At 44.3% G+C, this 17299-nt stretch overlaps 1 protein-coding gene across 5 annotated transcripts in view; it reads right to left on the bottom strand.

Moving 5' to 3' along the window:
• The window catches only part of aatkb (apoptosis-associated tyrosine kinase b), a 327637-nt gene that overhangs the window by 66619 nt on the left and 243719 nt on the right, over window positions 1-17299 (bottom strand). For all 5 annotated transcript variants that reach the window (XM_059948385.1, XM_059948388.1, XM_059948386.1 and 2 more), the window contains 2 exons: window positions 10015-10159; window positions 3120-3199 (listed from right to left, as the gene is read on the bottom strand). In XM_059948385.1, coding sequence (XP_059804368.1) covers window positions 3120-3199; window positions 10015-10159 — 225 coding nt within the window. The remainder of the gene's footprint in view (window positions 1-3119; window positions 3200-10014; window positions 10160-17299) is intronic.

Here is a 17299-nt window from a genome sequence, read left to right as displayed (position 1 = left end):
AATGTGTGGTTAAGTGCCTTGCTCAAGGACACAACACGCTGCCTCAGCTGAGGCTCGAACCAGTGACCTTCAGATCACTAGACTGATGCCTTATCCACTAGGCCACGCGCCAACACAAATACTGAGAACACCGCCCTCAAAAGTGAATCCATAGGTTGTGGGACCAGTTTAGCGTTGGGGGCGAGTAAAGTTATCCCCTCTGATAACTGTTCCGGAACCTAGTGGTGTGGTGCGAAGGCTCCTGTACCTTCTTCCTGATGGCAGCAGCGAGAAGAGGGTGGGGGTCCTCGATGTAAATGTGCTGATTGATGGGCATGGCTTTATCTGTGAAGAACTGGGCTATATCCATTACTTTTTTCAAGGGCATGGATGTTTCCGTATCAGGCAGTGATGCAACCAGCCAGTACAGTGGTCAGTCAGTATTATAGTCTGGATTTCCAGCACTTAACTGCGCCGGTGCAAGCTCTGAGTGCTGCTGCCTGCAGGGGAGGCAGGCGGTACTAACCTGCCAACACAGGGCAGCACAGTAGCGAAGTGGTTGGCACATTGTTTCACAGTGCCAGCTGCAGGATCATGGTTCGACACCCTCTGCAGCTGTAAGGAGTTTGCACTTTCTCTCCGTGACCATGTGGGTTTCCTCTGGGTGCTCCTGGATATCCTCCCACAAAGGCAGGTTAGGGTTAGTGTGTTGTGGGCATGCTATACTGGCACCAGAAGCACATCCCTCACTGACTTGAGTTGATACAAATGATGCATTTCAGTGTCTGTTTAAATGCACGTGTCAAATAAAGTTGATCTTTATCTCAGCACAGCAAGCTCCCGCCAAGGTGGATCAGCGAAGGCAATGCACCCTCGGACAACCGGGAAACAGAGAGAGGAGTAGACACCCTGGTTAAACGCAGATTTTCTTTTTCAAAGCACAACCTTATCAGCTGCTCTAAAGGAAAAACCTCAGCCCAAAAGGTCGACTGCTCTTTTCTATAGATGCTGCTGAGTTCCTCCAGTATTTTGTGTGTGTTGCTTTGTATGTCCAGCATTTGCAGATTTTCTGCTGTTTGTGATTTAGCTGTTCTAGTGTGTTTTCACCTCTAGGAGAGGGGAAAGGCTTCAGGTTCTTAAAAAGTGTCTTTAGAAACCTGTCTGTGAGTTGGAGCTTTGTAAACAATGTGAGCTTGTTATCGGGTATAAAATATTGTGTTACTGATCTCCCAGCTTCTCAAACCATTGTTACTGTTATACAATTCTTCATCTCAGGTAGTCCCGTGGGATTGCGGATGACTTGTTTCCAACAGGAAGGTCCACAAGTGCAGGAGGCAATGCACAAAATGCTGGAGGAACTCGGCAGATCGGGCAGCATCAATGGAGATGAATAAAGAGTCGATGGTTTGGACCTCAGGACTTTGATCAGGTCCTGATGAAGGGTCTCAGCCCAAAACGTCGACTGTTTATTCCTCTCTGTGGATGCTGCCTGACCAGCTGAGTTCCTCTAACATTTTGTGTGTGTTGCTCTGGATTTCCAGCATCTACAGAATCCCTTGCATTTAAGGCGCAGATGATAAAGGTCAGATCATTTTGATTGGGCCAGATTTATTTTTAATATCCCAAATAGATTTTTATCATTTTGGTATAGGTGAGCCAGTGCCTTTAAATTACAAACAGAAGCAGTCTGTCCACAATATCAGCTGTAGGGTGTCTATGAACCGCTATATTGATCTACCCTGTATCTACAGTAGTATTCACTACAAACAAGGAAGACCCTGCTGGGGATGACTAATCCTATCATTGCCCCTCAATACCAATGCCCAAGAATGATGAAGTCTACAGAATGTGGTGGACACAGCCCGATCCATCAGAGGGAAAGCACTCCCCACTGCAGCATCCATCATCAAGGACCCCCACCATCCAGGCCAATGCTCACTTCTCACCACTACCATCGGACATGAGATACAGGAGCCTTAGGTCCCACACCACCAGGTTCAGGAACAGTTATTACCCTTCAACCATCAGGCTCCTGAACTAGCGTGGATAATTTCACTCACCACAACTCTGAACTGATTAAACAACCTTGCTACTTAGCATTATCTATCTGTCTATTTAATATTTGCACATTGGTTTGTCAATCTTTATATATTGGTTTTAATAAATTCTAATGTATTTCTTTTACGTTCCTGTAAATGCCTGCAAGAAAATGAGTCTCAGGTAGTATATGGTGACAGATACACACTTAGATAATAAATTTACTTTGACTTTGACTATCCTGACTTGGGATAGGATGTGCAGTCTGAGTGGGAAGCAAACAAGAATTCCTGGTCAAAACAAAGGAATAATTCTGCTAACAAACTCTCCTGGTCTTACTCAGCTGCAAAGCTGAAGTCTGTATGTTTTCCCTGTCGTGGGAAGTACATCATCAGGGAATGAAGGCAGATGACACCAGAAACACTCAGTGGGTCAGGCCACATCTGCGGACACAAAAACAGCTCATGACTCAGACCGAGGTTCATCGACTCTGCCCCTCTGTCTCCCTAGAGATGCTGCCTGCCCTGTCGAGTGTTCCCAACATCCGCTGCGTTTTATTTCAGACTTCCAGCATCTGAGGCGTTTCAGTTTTCACTGCCAAGAAGTCCGCTGACGGAAGGAGAGTTGACGTGCGATTGCTTTCTGCCCTCGGGTAAGTTGTCAGCAGCCCTTGCAAACGTGAAAGGTAAATTCTGCCATAAGGTATAAGCCACGGGAGCAGATGTTCAGCACCACAGTTAAATGTTATACTTACCATATTGACAAGCTGGCAGGACTTGGCTGGCTTCTGATGCCTTCTGTGAAGTCTAAAACCAACCTCCCATTAGAGATTTAGAATGAAATCAATGAGAAATGCCCTCTACACCGACTAACACATGCTTACTGTCTTTTGCTGCACTTTCTAGACTAATGTACACATATTGTTTTTCTTAAATTCTATTGAATTTCTTTATTTTCCTGTAAATATCTACAAAAGACATGGAGACATAAAAATACTTTGATAACAAATGTACCAATTTGACTCTGACATTTTCAGGTTCTGCATTAAGTGTAAGGGGAAGGAGGTTAAACAGTAGCAGGTTTAAAAGCAACATCCTACTGACCTTTCCAAACCAGCCGACACCCGCTTCCTTCAGGTATAGGAGACTCTGACGGCCTAGGTCCGTCTGGTGAAGGAACTGCCCTGTAAATAGACGCAGGAAGGTTATCACCGCCTTCCGCTTCTGCTCCTTTCCACTGGCGATCCTCCCCCACCACCCCGGACTCGTCAGCCCACGATGTACAGAGAGAAGAGGGGCACCGTGGAGGTCACTGCCATCCCACCCGGCAGGTGAGCGGGAGAACAATTTTTTTTTTGGGGACGGTGTGGACACCAAAGCAGAGACCCCCGGCAGTCTGCTGCCGTCGGAGCCAGAGTGAACCAGTCGTTCGCCAGGGAGAGGGGGCACTTATCCCTCCTCCTGGCACTCTCCACCCCTGTTTCTGAGTGCACGCACTAACAGCAATATATTCTTTGTGACTGACTTGCGCAAGCGTGGTCAGCTGGTTGCTGGAGAACGCAGCACAGCTCCAGCATTCCACTGACATGGGAATAAAGAGTGAATAAAGCATCAGAACACACTGATCGCTGCCCTGCTACCACCCAAGGCTTCCACTGCGAAGAGCAAGCAGAAGACAAATCACCAAGCTCAGAGGAAGGCTCTCCTCAGAATGGTCAAGCTGCAGTTCCCAGCCGTACCCAGATGATAAATATTCAGTATTTTATGCATTTCGGAGCACACACGGCATATACATTAAAAAACAGTTCAGGGATTCAAGATCAAGTTACTCCGGATCAGATACATCGAACCTCGAAGTGGACGAGCCACAACAGCAGAAGACCACAAACATCGACTCAGAGGCCACGTTATTAGGTACAGGAGGTAGCTCATGAAGTGGCCACTGGGTGTGTAAAAACAATGCTATAAAACACACTGACATACATAGGCTTGATTGTATGTACATGAAGTGACACGAGGTGACGGGGTGGGGTGGGGGTTAGGTGTTGGAAGGTGTTGATCAAGCTGAAGGCTTGGGGAAAGCAGCTGCTTTTGAGCCTAGCTGTTCAGCTGTGGGTGCTGTGTACAAGGGGAGTGGGACAAACAGTCCATGAGGAGGGTAGGTTGGGTAGTTCATGATGTTACTGGCCCCTTGCCAGCACCCTTATGTGTATACGTCCCCGATGGTGGGTAGGCTGGTGCCGGTGATGCGTTGGGCAGTATTAACTACCCGTTGTAGAGCCCTCCTGTCCCCCAAAACACACTTCCTGTATCATGCAAAGCCATATGCAGAAATTTATAACGCCTGTACATTTTTGCAACATATTAACATATAACTATGATGGCGTGCATTCACTAAAAAGATTAGATTAGCTAGTGGCTCATAGGTTTGGAAATGTCAATTATCCTTTCAATCAACCATTGAGTACAGGAGTTGGGACTTATTATTACAGCAGTGAAGATGAGAGGCAATAATGGTTGCCCCATTATAGGAAGGATACTGAGCCTTTGGAGAGGGTGCAGAATAAATTTACCAGGATGCTGCCTGGTTAGAGGGATTGAAAGGCTTATTATATGAGGAGCGTCTGATAGCCCAGGACCTGTCCTCACGGTAATTTAGAAGATTGAGGGGGGTGGGATCTCATTGAAACCTATTGAACGTTGAAAGGCCTAGATAGAGTGGATGAGGGAAGGATGTTTCCTACAGTGGAGAAGTCTAGGACCAGAGAGCACAACCTCAGAATAGAGGGAAGTCCATTTAGAATGGAGATGAGGAGGAATTTCTTTAGCAAGAGAGTGGTGAATCTGTGGAATATGTTGCCACAGGCAGCTGTGGAGGCCAGGTCATTGAGGTTGATAAGTCAGGGTGTAAAAGGTTATGGGGAGAAAGCAGGACATTAGGGTTAAGAGGGAGAAGGATCAGCTATGATCAAATGGCGGAGCAGAGACAATGGGCCAAAATGGCCTAATTCTACTCCAGTATCTTACAGTCTTCTGGACTCTTTTTCCTGGAGTGAAGGAAGCTGTGAGTGGTGATCTTACAGAGGCTCATAAAATCATGAGGGTTGTAGATAAGATAGATGGTAACGGTGGGAAACTCTCAAACTAGAGAACATAGATTTAATGTAAGATAGGACAACAAGAGGGCCCAAGGGGCCAGTATTTTGGCACTGACACAGTTTCTTCATTGCTTCTATTGTATTTCTTTGTTCTACTGTGAATGCCTGCAAGAAATTGAACCTCAGAGTTGTATATGGTGACTTTGATACGTACTTTGCTACAAATTTCCTTTGAACTTTGTACAGAGGGTGATGGGTATACGGAACGAGCTGTCAGAGAGAGAAGTGGGTACGATTTCAATATTTCGAAGGTATTTGGGCAGGAAATGTTTAGAAGGATATGGGCCAAATGCAGGCAATGGGACTTGTTCAGGTGAGCACTTTTGTCGGTCTGGACAAGTTGGGTGGAAGAACCGGTTTCTGTGCAGTATAACTCTATGGCCTTAAGCAGGAAGCTTTAACTTCTTAAATTGGCTAACCCAGACATGGTGATGGTATGTCAAGAGGCAGAAGGTTGATTATGACAAAAATGTCAGCTGCCCTGTTCTAGCCTCTGTTTCATGCAGCTACTTTCAATGCCGTGTAAGGAACCACAGGAAGACAGCTACCGAAGGAGGAATTAGAACAAATGTTCCAGATAACATTTTAGCCAGCCAGTGTAAGTTTACATTCTGTAGTGATTATCCCCCCAGCACATTTCAGACGAGACCTCACAATTAATTTCTTGCTAAATGTAGAGGCTAAGGTTTATTAAGCAAGCAGTTACTTCAAAGCTTGCTCAAGATTCTATTTTCTTTTCATTGCCAGAGCATTAGCAGCAAAAGATCCAAAGCCAATGACCGCAGAGAGCAAGGTAGCCACTTTGTCTTGGCAACTGACCATGCCGAGAGACTCCTTTTCCATGAAATGCAAGTGTGCTTCACGAAAGGCCTTGTGGTAGGCTTCAGCCTTTCCATGTATGCCTTCCAGAGGTTGCTGATAACCTTATACACTTGTGGAGTGATGTTCCTAACTCTTAGCTAAAGCCACAGGGTCTCTGTGCCTGCTCCCCGAGTTCCACATTGATTGTCCTTCCAAGGACAATGTTGCTGATCTATCTGTCCAAAGTTCCCAGCTACACCCTCCCCACCCCTGTAAAAAAAAAACAGGGACAGCATTGTGGTAGAGTTAGTACAACCACTGCCTCACAGCACCAGGTTCGATCCTGAACTCGGGTGCTGTCTGTGGGGATCTTGTGGCCCCTCAGTGCAAGTGCTGATAATCCTGGTTGTGAGTCACAGTCACGGGATTCAGTGTAAAGCACGTAGGATGTGCTGTTATCAGCTAATCTCTGACCTCTGGCTTTCAATGTGCGGGACATAAGTTCAAAAAGCAGTGAAGCCCATGTGATGAATAGGAACTCATGCCATCTGAACACACTAATTTCCCATCAATGTGGAAAGGCTCTCTGGAACATGTTAGCTGCTAATGACACAGTTCCATTGGTTTGGCAAATTCTGGGTCACGTTCTGGCTTATTATGTTTCTTGATTTTAAAAACATTATCATTTTAAAGTAGGGAAGAGTTGAACTGGACTGGCCTTGTAGAATGATATTACTTTAATATGTTCAAATTGGGATAAAGAGAGTCCTGTGTTGATTAGTACTGACACCATTCCCTTCAAACACTGGTCAGCCTCTGAGTCACGGGTTGAAGGACAACGATAACCCTCTTTGCTCCAAATTCCTACACTGTCTGTGCACTTTAGTTCCCTTATTTGTTAATTAGCAGCAAATTCAGATTCTGTCTTGGGAACTGGGCTCAGAATCTGCAAGCAGTGGTTGTCAGCATGCTACTAGAGCGAGGTGGAGTGGTGCGCAGACCCACAGTGAAAGCCGCAGGGCTGCATCATGACAATCTGCCCAGTCCCGTCTGCACCTTGTGAGGAGACCGATCTCCCCAGCTCATTGTGTCGGCTCTCAGAGCAATACTATTGCTGAAGAGTGTGTGTGTGTGAGTGAGTGAGTGAGTGAGTGAGTGAGTGAGTGAGTGAGTGAGTGTGTGTGTGTGTGTGTGTGTGCACACGAGTACAACACACAAATCTCTGTGCGTAACAGCCAGTGAATGCACAGTTCACCCACAACTGTGCATATTGACATGTGTGTCCGTGTTGCCAGGTTAGTTCTTTCACTCCAATGTTCCCTCTAAGGTGTGAACGTGTGCGTGTGCACACATCTTTTGCTATTAGCGCACAAAGGAATTTAAACTGCACACACAAAAGGTTGTCACCCTCTACCTCGACGGAATGTTAAGTATATTTCATGATCATACACAATCGCATTTCCTTTTTTGGTTTCTGATGTGGGCAATGTCGACATTGTGGAGTTTGTGATGATTTGTCGACAGATTTTAGAACTGGCTTAGCTATACTGTTTTTAGTGAAGAAATTATTTAGCATGCACATGTTGTTGTTGCTGGACAAAAGATTGCACAGCACAAGAGTTTTGCACACACTGGTCATTATAAATTGGGGGAACATCATCTCGATGTGCACTGGGAACCAGAAACAAGCTGGGCCTCCATCAGTGAGGAGCTGTCCCGGTACTCCGCCAAGTCGGAAACCGCCCAGGAACACCAGGCATTTGTACGATAACGTGCTCAGGGTGTGGAGGCAGCTTCTGTTGGATCACTGGTCAAAGAATCAGGTAGGAGTCTTAGATGCAGCCTTCAGCAGAGGCAGGACTCGGAAGCTGTAGTGGGTAGTGCAACCCTCTATAGCAGCCAGCTGTAAGATTGGAGTTTGATTCCCACCGTTTGTACATTCTCCCCGTGACCGTGTGGGTTTCCTCCGGGCGCTCTAGTCCTCCCCACATTCCAAAGATGTAAGGTTCGACTTCCTACGTTGGCACTGGAAGCCCACAAAATCCTCACTGATTGATTTGACACAAAATTATGCTTTTGATGTATGTGTAACAAATAAAACTATTCTTTAGAAGATTATTTTTACCTTCAAAGATAAAGTTAATCTTTAAACATGGCTGGCTATCAATGACAGTGAAAGGTCTGGACTGAAGTGAAGCAGTAGCTGTTTAGGCTGGCACAGAGGCACAGCCACTCCCGACAGTGTCAGAGGTCCAGGTTCAATCCCGATCTTGGGTGTAGTTTGGGTGGAGTTCGCATGTTCTCACTGCAAACCGTACTCTGTGCATTCTAAATTCTGTGCTTTCATTCCTCCTTCCTTGGTGCAGTGTTGTTAGTTTTTGTGCGAGGGGAGGGGGCTTGGGGGTTGCCATGCAGTGCAGTTTGTTAGTTTATTTTGTGTAGGGCAGGATGGTTTGTGGGGTTGATGATCGTGCTGACATTTTTTTTGTGCAGGAGGGGGTGGGATTTGATGTTTTTCCTTGAATGACTTCCACGGTTTTTCTCTGTTTCGTGGCTATCTGAAGAAGAAGATTCTCAGAGTTGTATACTGCAGACATACTTTGATAATGAATGAACTTTTGAACCTTTCGAATGAATGGGTCTCCTCCATGTGCTCCAGTTTGCCACCAATGAATGGGTTGGTAGGTCAATTGACCGCTGAAAACTGCCACTTGTGGGTGCGGTTTTAGGTGATAAGATCAGGAGATTGTGGATCAAACAAAATATAGGAGTAATATAGCATCAGTTTGATAAGTGATTAATGGTCAGGGGTGGAGTTAATAGGCTGAAGACCCTATTCCACTGCTATATCACTCTATGCATCTTACATTTCTGAGTATACCACCAAATTCCTCCAGCAAACTCAAGGCCACCAACGTTATCTAAGATTTTTAGCCCCAGCACAGACAGTAAAATTTACAGGGAACATTTACAAGGATGTTGCTGGGACTGGAGGACCTGAGTCATAAGGAAAGATTGACTATGTTAGGACTTTACTGATTGGAGCGTAGGAGAATGAGGGGAGATTTGATACAGGCATACAAAATTATGAGGAGTTTCGACCCGAAATGTTGACTGCTTCTTTCAATGGATGCTGCTCAACCTGCTGAGTTCATCCAGCTTTTTTGTACGTCTTGATTTGACCACAGCATCTGCAGTGCACTTTGTGTTTAAAATTATGAGGGGAATAGGTAGGGCAAATGAAAGCAGGCTTTTTTCAACTGAGGTCGGGTGGGACCACAAGCAAATGTCATGGGTTAAGGGTGAAAGGTGAGAAGTTTAAGAGAGACATGAGGGGAAACTTCTTCACTCAGAGGGTCGTGAGAGTGTGGAATGAGCTGCCAGTGCAGGTGCTAGATGAGAGCTCAGTTTCAATGTTTGGACAGGTACACGGAGGGAATGGGTATGGGGGGCTATGGTCCCGGTGCAAGTTGACGGGAAAAGGCAGTTTAAATGGCTTGCCATGGACTAGATGGGCTGAAGGGCCTGTTTCTGTGCTGTATTTTTTAGTGAGTCTATGATTCCAAAGTTTGGATACAAGTTGCTTGTTTGCTCAGCTTCTAGGAACAGGTCACTTACAGCCAGTCGACCAAGAATCAGGTTTACTCACCATATACATTGGCATGTGTTAGGAATTTGCTGTGGTGTGTTGGTCATACAACCAAAATCAACAACATTCAACAATTGTAAAGAGTGAAGAATTATATAAAAATAAAGTTAAAAATTAAAGTACAGGTATGGAATAAAATGTGCATAAATACATAAATACCAGCATGCATTTACAATGTAAAACAGCATTATAAAAAGTGGTTTAAAGTGTTTGTAGTGCAGTGGCTGAGGTAATAGAGGTGGATGGGAGGGGGGCTAATGAGAATGGTTGATCAGATTAACTGCCTGGGGAAAGAATCTGCAGCAGTTTAAAACATCTCCCCGTTCAACAGTTAAAGTTCATACTATCACGCGCACTAACCCAAAGGGAGTCCTGATATGGGCCCGCTTACCTGATCTTGTGGACGGCTGGCTCGACACAGGTAGCGACACCTCCGTGAGGGGCAGAATGTACACCTCAGGCCCATTCTGCGAGGAGGAGGTGGTGTGGGGTGAGATTTCTCCCGTGTAGTCCTCACCCTCGTTATTTTCAAACTCCTGCAGGCAGAAACAGAGCCACATTAGTCTTTGCTTGCGGCAGATGGATCTGGGTATCCCATGATTTTCTGGAACTAGAGGAGATGAAACAGAGAAGAAATCCATTCAAAGGGAGCTTTCAAAAGCCTTCAAACAATTTGACTTCACAAAAGAAAGTGGAACACATCCTTTGTATAATAGTGTAAGAAACACAATACCAGATGTGTGTAACTTAAGCTGAAGGTATTCAAGCAGTTTTTGATAACTAGGAATCAAACAATGGGTCAACAAAACTGGCCAATGTATCCGTTACCTTCCCCAAGCAGTAAGGCTGAACAACACCTCCACTCACTAACCCACCCCCAACACCACAACTTTATCATTTCCTGTCAGAGTCACCTTATATACAGACACTCCTGTGCCTAGCACCAATTTATGGGCTTAACATTAATCCATGTATCTAAACCATCTTAAATACTTACATTTATTGTGTGTTTTTTATTATTGTTTTTTTTTGCGCTGCATCAGATACAGAGTAATGATTATTTTGTCCACCTTTACACTTGTGTATTGAAAATGACATTAAACTTGAATCTTGAATCAAAATCTCCTAACTTGCATGCATTCAAATTATTAATACTAAAAGATATTGGTGCTTTGCATTGAGTTTTTAACCCAGCAGTGAGGCAACAGAAGTGGTAGAAATGATTCTTCCGGGGCTACAGGCCACACCGTTTAAGAAGGAACAGCTCAATCAGACTCTTCAGGTAACAAATATAAGCTATCCACTCGAAAGGCTGCATGGCCTAATTCTGCTCCTGTATCGAATGGTGAATGAATGAATGAAATTAATTCATTTCGGTCAGCACAAACATAAAAAAAAGCATCATTTACAACAATGATTTCATAACGATGATTTCATAGGACAAAATTACAACAAAATCACATAGATATACTTTAAAACAGACCGAAAGGGTGTAGGCTGAAGCTACAGCTTATTACGCCTACCCCTCTCACTTATACTGTACAACAGCATATTTGGCATCAGTCATCACATCAAAAATGAAAGAATTTCATAATATTTTAACACAAAATCCAATTCCAAATATCATTTACTTATGTTACTCCCATTCATTTTAAATCATGTATTTTATATTTGTTCATTAAATAATTTAAAATTTTTAAAAAAACTTGTTAGGTGTAGTGCATGTTTTTAAATTTTTACAACTGTTCCATAGATTCACCCTCTGACTGAAATACAATGATTTTTTTACATTTGTTCTTATCCTTTGTTTTTGAAGTATACATGTTACCCTCAAATCATGTTGACTTTCTCTCATTTTAAATGCAATTCTCTCATTTTAAAGGCAAATGGGACCTAAACTGTTGCTTTTAGTGCATCAGGGTGACAAGGAATAGAAGTGAGGTTGACAGCCAAAGCTACTTCTTCAAATAGAGAGATAAATTCAGATTTAGATTCAGATTTACTTATCACTTGTCCATTGAAACATGCAGCAAAATTCGTCATTTGGGTTGAAAACCAACACGCTTAAGGATGTGCTGGGGTTACCACACATTCTGGCACCAGCACATCCTGCCCCTAAACAACAGAACAACACCAGCATAATGAGCCCCATTCCACCCTCCCACCCTCCTAGACCATTTTCAGTGCACGTCAACTCCACTGCTGCCTTCGTCAACTGCTCCTCCTTGGGAACATGGTAGCACTGCAGTTAAGTTACCGGACTAGCAACCAGAGTCCTGCATCACTGGATCAGAGACACAAGTTCAAATCCTGCCTTGGCAGCAGCAATTTAAATACGGGTAGTTAAATAAACCTGGAATTTAAAATGAAAGTCCTTCCTCAGCAATGCAAACCTTAGCAATATACATCTGTGCAAACCCCAGGCTGATCTGTGTATGTCAGATACACCAATGCGGTTGATTCGCAATACACTCAGCAATGCTAGTGTGTCAAGAATGAATAAAGGACATTGGGAGCAATGGGAATCAAAGTGAGAAGAGACCAGAGTACTAACAGGAAGGAGGAGGAAGGTGGACATGTTGGGATCATCTTCCCAGATATGAATTCCAACTGGACAATTAACCTGCTTAGCCGATTACTTTCAGTGGATTCCAGCTGTTATGAGGGTGGCATGGCAGTGTAGTGGTTAGCACAATGCTTTACTGTACCAGCGATCCGGGTTCAATTCCCACCACAGTGTGTTCTCCCTGTGACCACGTGGGTTTCCTTCTACAGTTCAAAGATGTACTGGTTGGTAGCTTATTTGGTAAGTTGTTCTGTGACTAGTCCAGGGTTAAATCAGGGGACTGCTGGGCGGCATGGCTCAAAGGGTCAGACGGGTCTATTCTGCGCTGTATCTCAATAAGTAAACTAAATGGGTGTCCACTGCTTTGAAGGCTCACCTCTTGGCCCAATTTCTCACATCACCATAAAACCTACAGTGAAAACAGTCTCAGTCTTGGCTGAAAATTAGTAATTACAAATGAGGGAGGGTGTCAAAGGTTACGGGGAGGCAGGAAGACAATGGCGTTGAGAGGGGAAATAACTGAGTACAGGTTGGCAAGATCCAAAAAATGGGGTGCCCTATGATTGGTGATCTTTAATCACAGAGAAAATGTGCAGCAATGTGTATTGCTTCTGGACTGATAAAGATCTAACATTACTTGTCAAGACGAAGAACTTATTGAGTTCTCACAGTCCCAGTGTTGTTGCAGAGAGGGACAGAGATTTCCTTTGGCTGAAACAACTTGTTGATGCAAGTTACACCATCGCATACATTCTTCCTGGACCACTGCACGCAAAATAAATGTCACCCTCATGGTACATATGTAGTAGTTCACGGTCAGACAGTACTTAAGCTTTGCATCAGCCACTGCCTGATCTGACAAGCCGGTAGTTATGCTGTTAATGACTGGTGTTATTCCCCATCTTGATTAGGCGATGAAATGTCACATCTACACTTGCTTATTACACTCCACTGAGCAAACTGTGTGGCCTTGTTGTTCACCGTGAGCCAGGCAATTCATTTTATCGTTCACCTCTCAGGGACTCTGCAACTCCTCCTGCCTTTCAGCTTTGTGAGCCTCCACGGGGCCTGACAAGCTCCTGCTGCCGCTGCAGGGATCACAGAGACAACAGACCTCGTTTCCCTACGGCCTCCAGTTCCAAAACCTTTTGTCCTGAAGTTTACATTTACCTGCATAAAATCTGGAAAAGGCAGTCCAGAAATCATTGACAAAGGATCAAAGATGAACTTTATTCACCAGATACATTTACAAGTATCAGGAATTTGGTCAATTCTATTGTATCTCTTTATTTTCCTGTGAATGCCTGCAAAAAAGTGAATTTTGAGGTCGTATAAGGTGACATAACAAACTTCAGTAATAAACTTTACTTTGATTTTGACTTTGGGTCCAGTTCAGTGAAAGCTCATACGTGCCTGGAAACAGCGATAGTATTTATTTATTGAGATCCAGTGTGGAATAGGCCCTTCTGGCCCTTCGAGCTGTGCTGCCCAGCAACCCCTGATTTAATCCTAGACTAATCAAGTGACAATTTACAATGACCAACTAGCCTACTAACCAGTGTGTCTTTGGACTGTGGGAGGAAACCGTGGAGGAAACCCACACGGTGCAAAATCCTTACAGGCAGTGATGGGAATTGAACCTGGGTCGCCTGTACCATAGAGCATTGCGCTAACCGCTATTTTGGACTTTGGGCACATTCAGGGGAACGCAGGGAGAATAAGTAATGGCATTAATGTGGGATGAGTGCAGAATATAGAACCATAGAGCACAATGCTGCGCCAACCGATATCAAAGTTCAGTTGGCCAGTTTGAATTCAATGGGCCGGAGGGCCCATTTCTATGCTGTATCTCTCTATAAGTTAAGATTTTCTATGACGTTTAGGGGTTTAAGGTATCGATAAAAGGGAAGAGAGTACAAGGCTGGATAATAAATCTATCCTTCATCAGATATTACCTAACGAGATGGCTAAGTTTCCTGAATTTCCCCACATCAATACTTGTTCATTTTTTCACTCAGCCGGAGGAGTTGTAGCTCTTTGTTGGGGCTCTGAGAACTCACGGACAGATGGTTCGCTCAGAGACGCAGGCTGGAAAGTCAGCTCTGAGCCCGATGCTACAACATCCGAGGGGTTTATCGGGTCCAGCACAGAAGCAAGCTCCTGCGATGGGTGTGAGCAGCTACCCTGCCGAAAAGGGTCTGGGGATTTACGGTGAAATCGGTGACCACCCTCAGCTCAGCGCAACATGCCATGGCCAGTTAGCCCAAGACTCATTGTCAAGGTGCAAGCAACAAGATTGGCCATTGGGATATGTTACGGGGTTAAAATTCATCCTGGGGTCTGCTGATCACGGGGGCTAGACTCCAGGTCAGTCCTCTGCCTTAAACCCCAAATCCATTGTGGTAACTCACAGTAAAGCTGCACATACAGAATCTATGTGGAATGAAGGCCATTCAATACACCAACTCTATGCTGGCTCCAGGCAATGCTATCCAATCAGTTTCATTTACGAATATACACTCCGTGGCCATTTTATTCGGTACCTCCTCTAACTAATAATGTGACCACTGAACATATTTTCATGGTCTTCTGCTTCTGTAGCCCATCCACCTCAAGGTTCGCTGTGTTTTGCATTTAGAGATGCTCTTCTCCACACCGCTGTTGTAATGTGTGGTTATTTGAGTTACAGTGGCCTTCCTGTCAGCTTGAACCAGTCTGGCCATTCTCCTCTAACCTCTCTCATTAACAAGGCATTTTTACTCACAGAATTCCTGCTCATTGGATGTTTTTTTGCTTTTCCCACCATTCTCTGTAAAATCCCAGGAGATCAGCAGTTTCCGAGATACTCAAACCACCCCGTCTGGCACCAACAATCATTCCACGGTCAAAGTCACTTAGATCACATTTCCTCCCCATCCTGATGTCTGGTCTGAACAACAACTAAACCTCTTGACCATGTCTGCATGCTTTTATGCATTGAGCTGCTGCCTGCCACATGATTAGCTGATTAGATATCTGCAAAAACAAGTAGGTGTACAGGTGTACCTATTAAAGTGTCCACTGTATGTAAGAAAAAGGAATAAGTTAATTAGCTCCTTGACCACACTGTGTCATTCAGTAATATCAGGACTAATCAATCAACTTTTTTCTCTAGCTTTCCTAATATTCTGTCAACCTCTAACACTTCAAATTTCTGCCAAGTCTCTTCCTCAATACACTCAATGACTGTCTTCTCGCACTCTGGGTTGAGAATTCCAAAGATCCATGACTTTCTGAGTCAAGTTTAAGTTCAAGTTCAATTGTCATTCAGTCATACACAGTATACTGCTGAATGAAACACTGTTCCCCTGGTGCGAAGGTGCAGAACACACTACATACCCTGAGTGGCATGGTCTGAAGATTGATGGTGCATGGGCTGTTATCCTGGAGCCACGTTTTTGCAAGAACATATACATAGCAGTACCTCATTTCATGTGCTACTTCATCATCTCCAAATGAAATGGCAACCCCTTGACTCCAAAAAGACATCCCCACTTTCCACCACAGGGAACATTCTTTCACTATCCACCCTTTTAAACCCCCTCCGAAGCTTTTGTATTTTATTAAAGTCACCTCTCATTCTTCCAGATACCAGTGAGTATAGCTTCAACCTGCTTAACCTTCCCTACATCCCAGGGGGAAGCTTCTCTGCACAACAGTCAGCAACATCATCATAATGTGCCATGTTGTATGATGTGGGAGGTCATGGTCTTCCATTTGCCTTCGGTCTGAAGCTTCTCAGACTCTTTTCTCTCTCCATGACCACGATTGTTCTTGGCAATTTTCTACAGAGGTTGTCTGCTATTGGCTTCTTCCAGCCAGCGTCTTTACAAGACGGATCATCCCAGCCATTATCAATACTCTTCAGAGATCGTCTGTCTGGCGTCAGTGGTCACATAACCAGGACTTGTGATCTGCACTGGCTGCTCGTATGACCGTCCACCACCTGCCCCCATGGCTTCACTTGACCCTGATCGGGGTGGGGAGTGGCTAAGTAGGTGCTACACCTTGCACAAGGATGACTCCCAAGCTAGTGGAGGGAAGGAGCACCTTACAACTCCTTTGGTAGAGACGTTTGGTAGCCATCCCATAATATCCTTTTTTAAAATATTCTTTTATACTGCACGATATCCTTCCTTAAATATAATAGTGTTTCAGACACCATCTCACTACTCTGTAAAGTTTTAACAAAACTTCCCTTCTTTTAGTGCACCACAGTCTCTTCAACAAAAGCCAAGATTCCATTCGTCTGACTTGTTTAAACAGCAAGTTAGGACAGTCCTGATGAAGGGGCTCAGCCCGAAACGTTGACAATTTATTCCTTTCCATAGATGCTGCCCAACCTGCTGAGTTCCTCCAGCATTTTGTAAGTGTTACTCTAGATTTCCAGCATCTGCTAAATCTCTTGTGTTTTATGACCACCATTAGACACAAGGTGCCAATATTTTTCACAGGATCAACTTTACATCCCCACGTTCTCTCTTTGCCCCTGTTGGTGTTCTCCACCCCTTGTCCAAAGTGAAGTTTCAACTCACCTCTGACCCATTCTCTCCGACCTCTGTGGAGCACAGCATTGCAGCTAAGACTGATTGGTGCACTTTTAGACAAGAATGCTGGAAGAAACAGTCACCGAGGCAACGGAGGAGAAATTTGGCTCCAGGAAGACATTTGAATGCCACACATAGAAGAATGGACAAAGTAAACTGTGGTAACAACAGCGTTGAGGTAGACTAGTCTTGGTCTCATGAAATCATCGGGCCAAAAAAGTGAATGACAGCAGCAGAGCTGAAACATTGGATCTTAACCTTCTAGTGTCATTATCTAACATCACTACAGTGGGGAAAGCATCTAATTTCACCTGAGCCCACAGACCTAAAACTTAATGAAAACAGCTGGCCAGTGCTTTTCATTAAAGTTTCAGGGAGTTCTGACAATACTTTGAAGATTTTTATGTGTGAGATTTGAACGTAATTACATACAAGTAATTTCATGAGATTAGATCGATCTTTGATGATTTTCATTCTCTCTGTCCAGAGCCACAAGTGATATAACAAGGTAAAAACTTTTGGTT

The sequence above is a fragment of the Hypanus sabinus genome, chromosome 23 (genome assembly GCF_030144855.1).
Source record: "Hypanus sabinus isolate sHypSab1 chromosome 23, sHypSab1.hap1, whole genome shotgun sequence".
Classification (NCBI taxonomy): Eukaryota; Metazoa; Chordata; class Chondrichthyes; order Myliobatiformes; family Dasyatidae; genus Hypanus; species Hypanus sabinus.
This window is presented reverse-complemented; position numbering and strand designations above follow the sequence as displayed.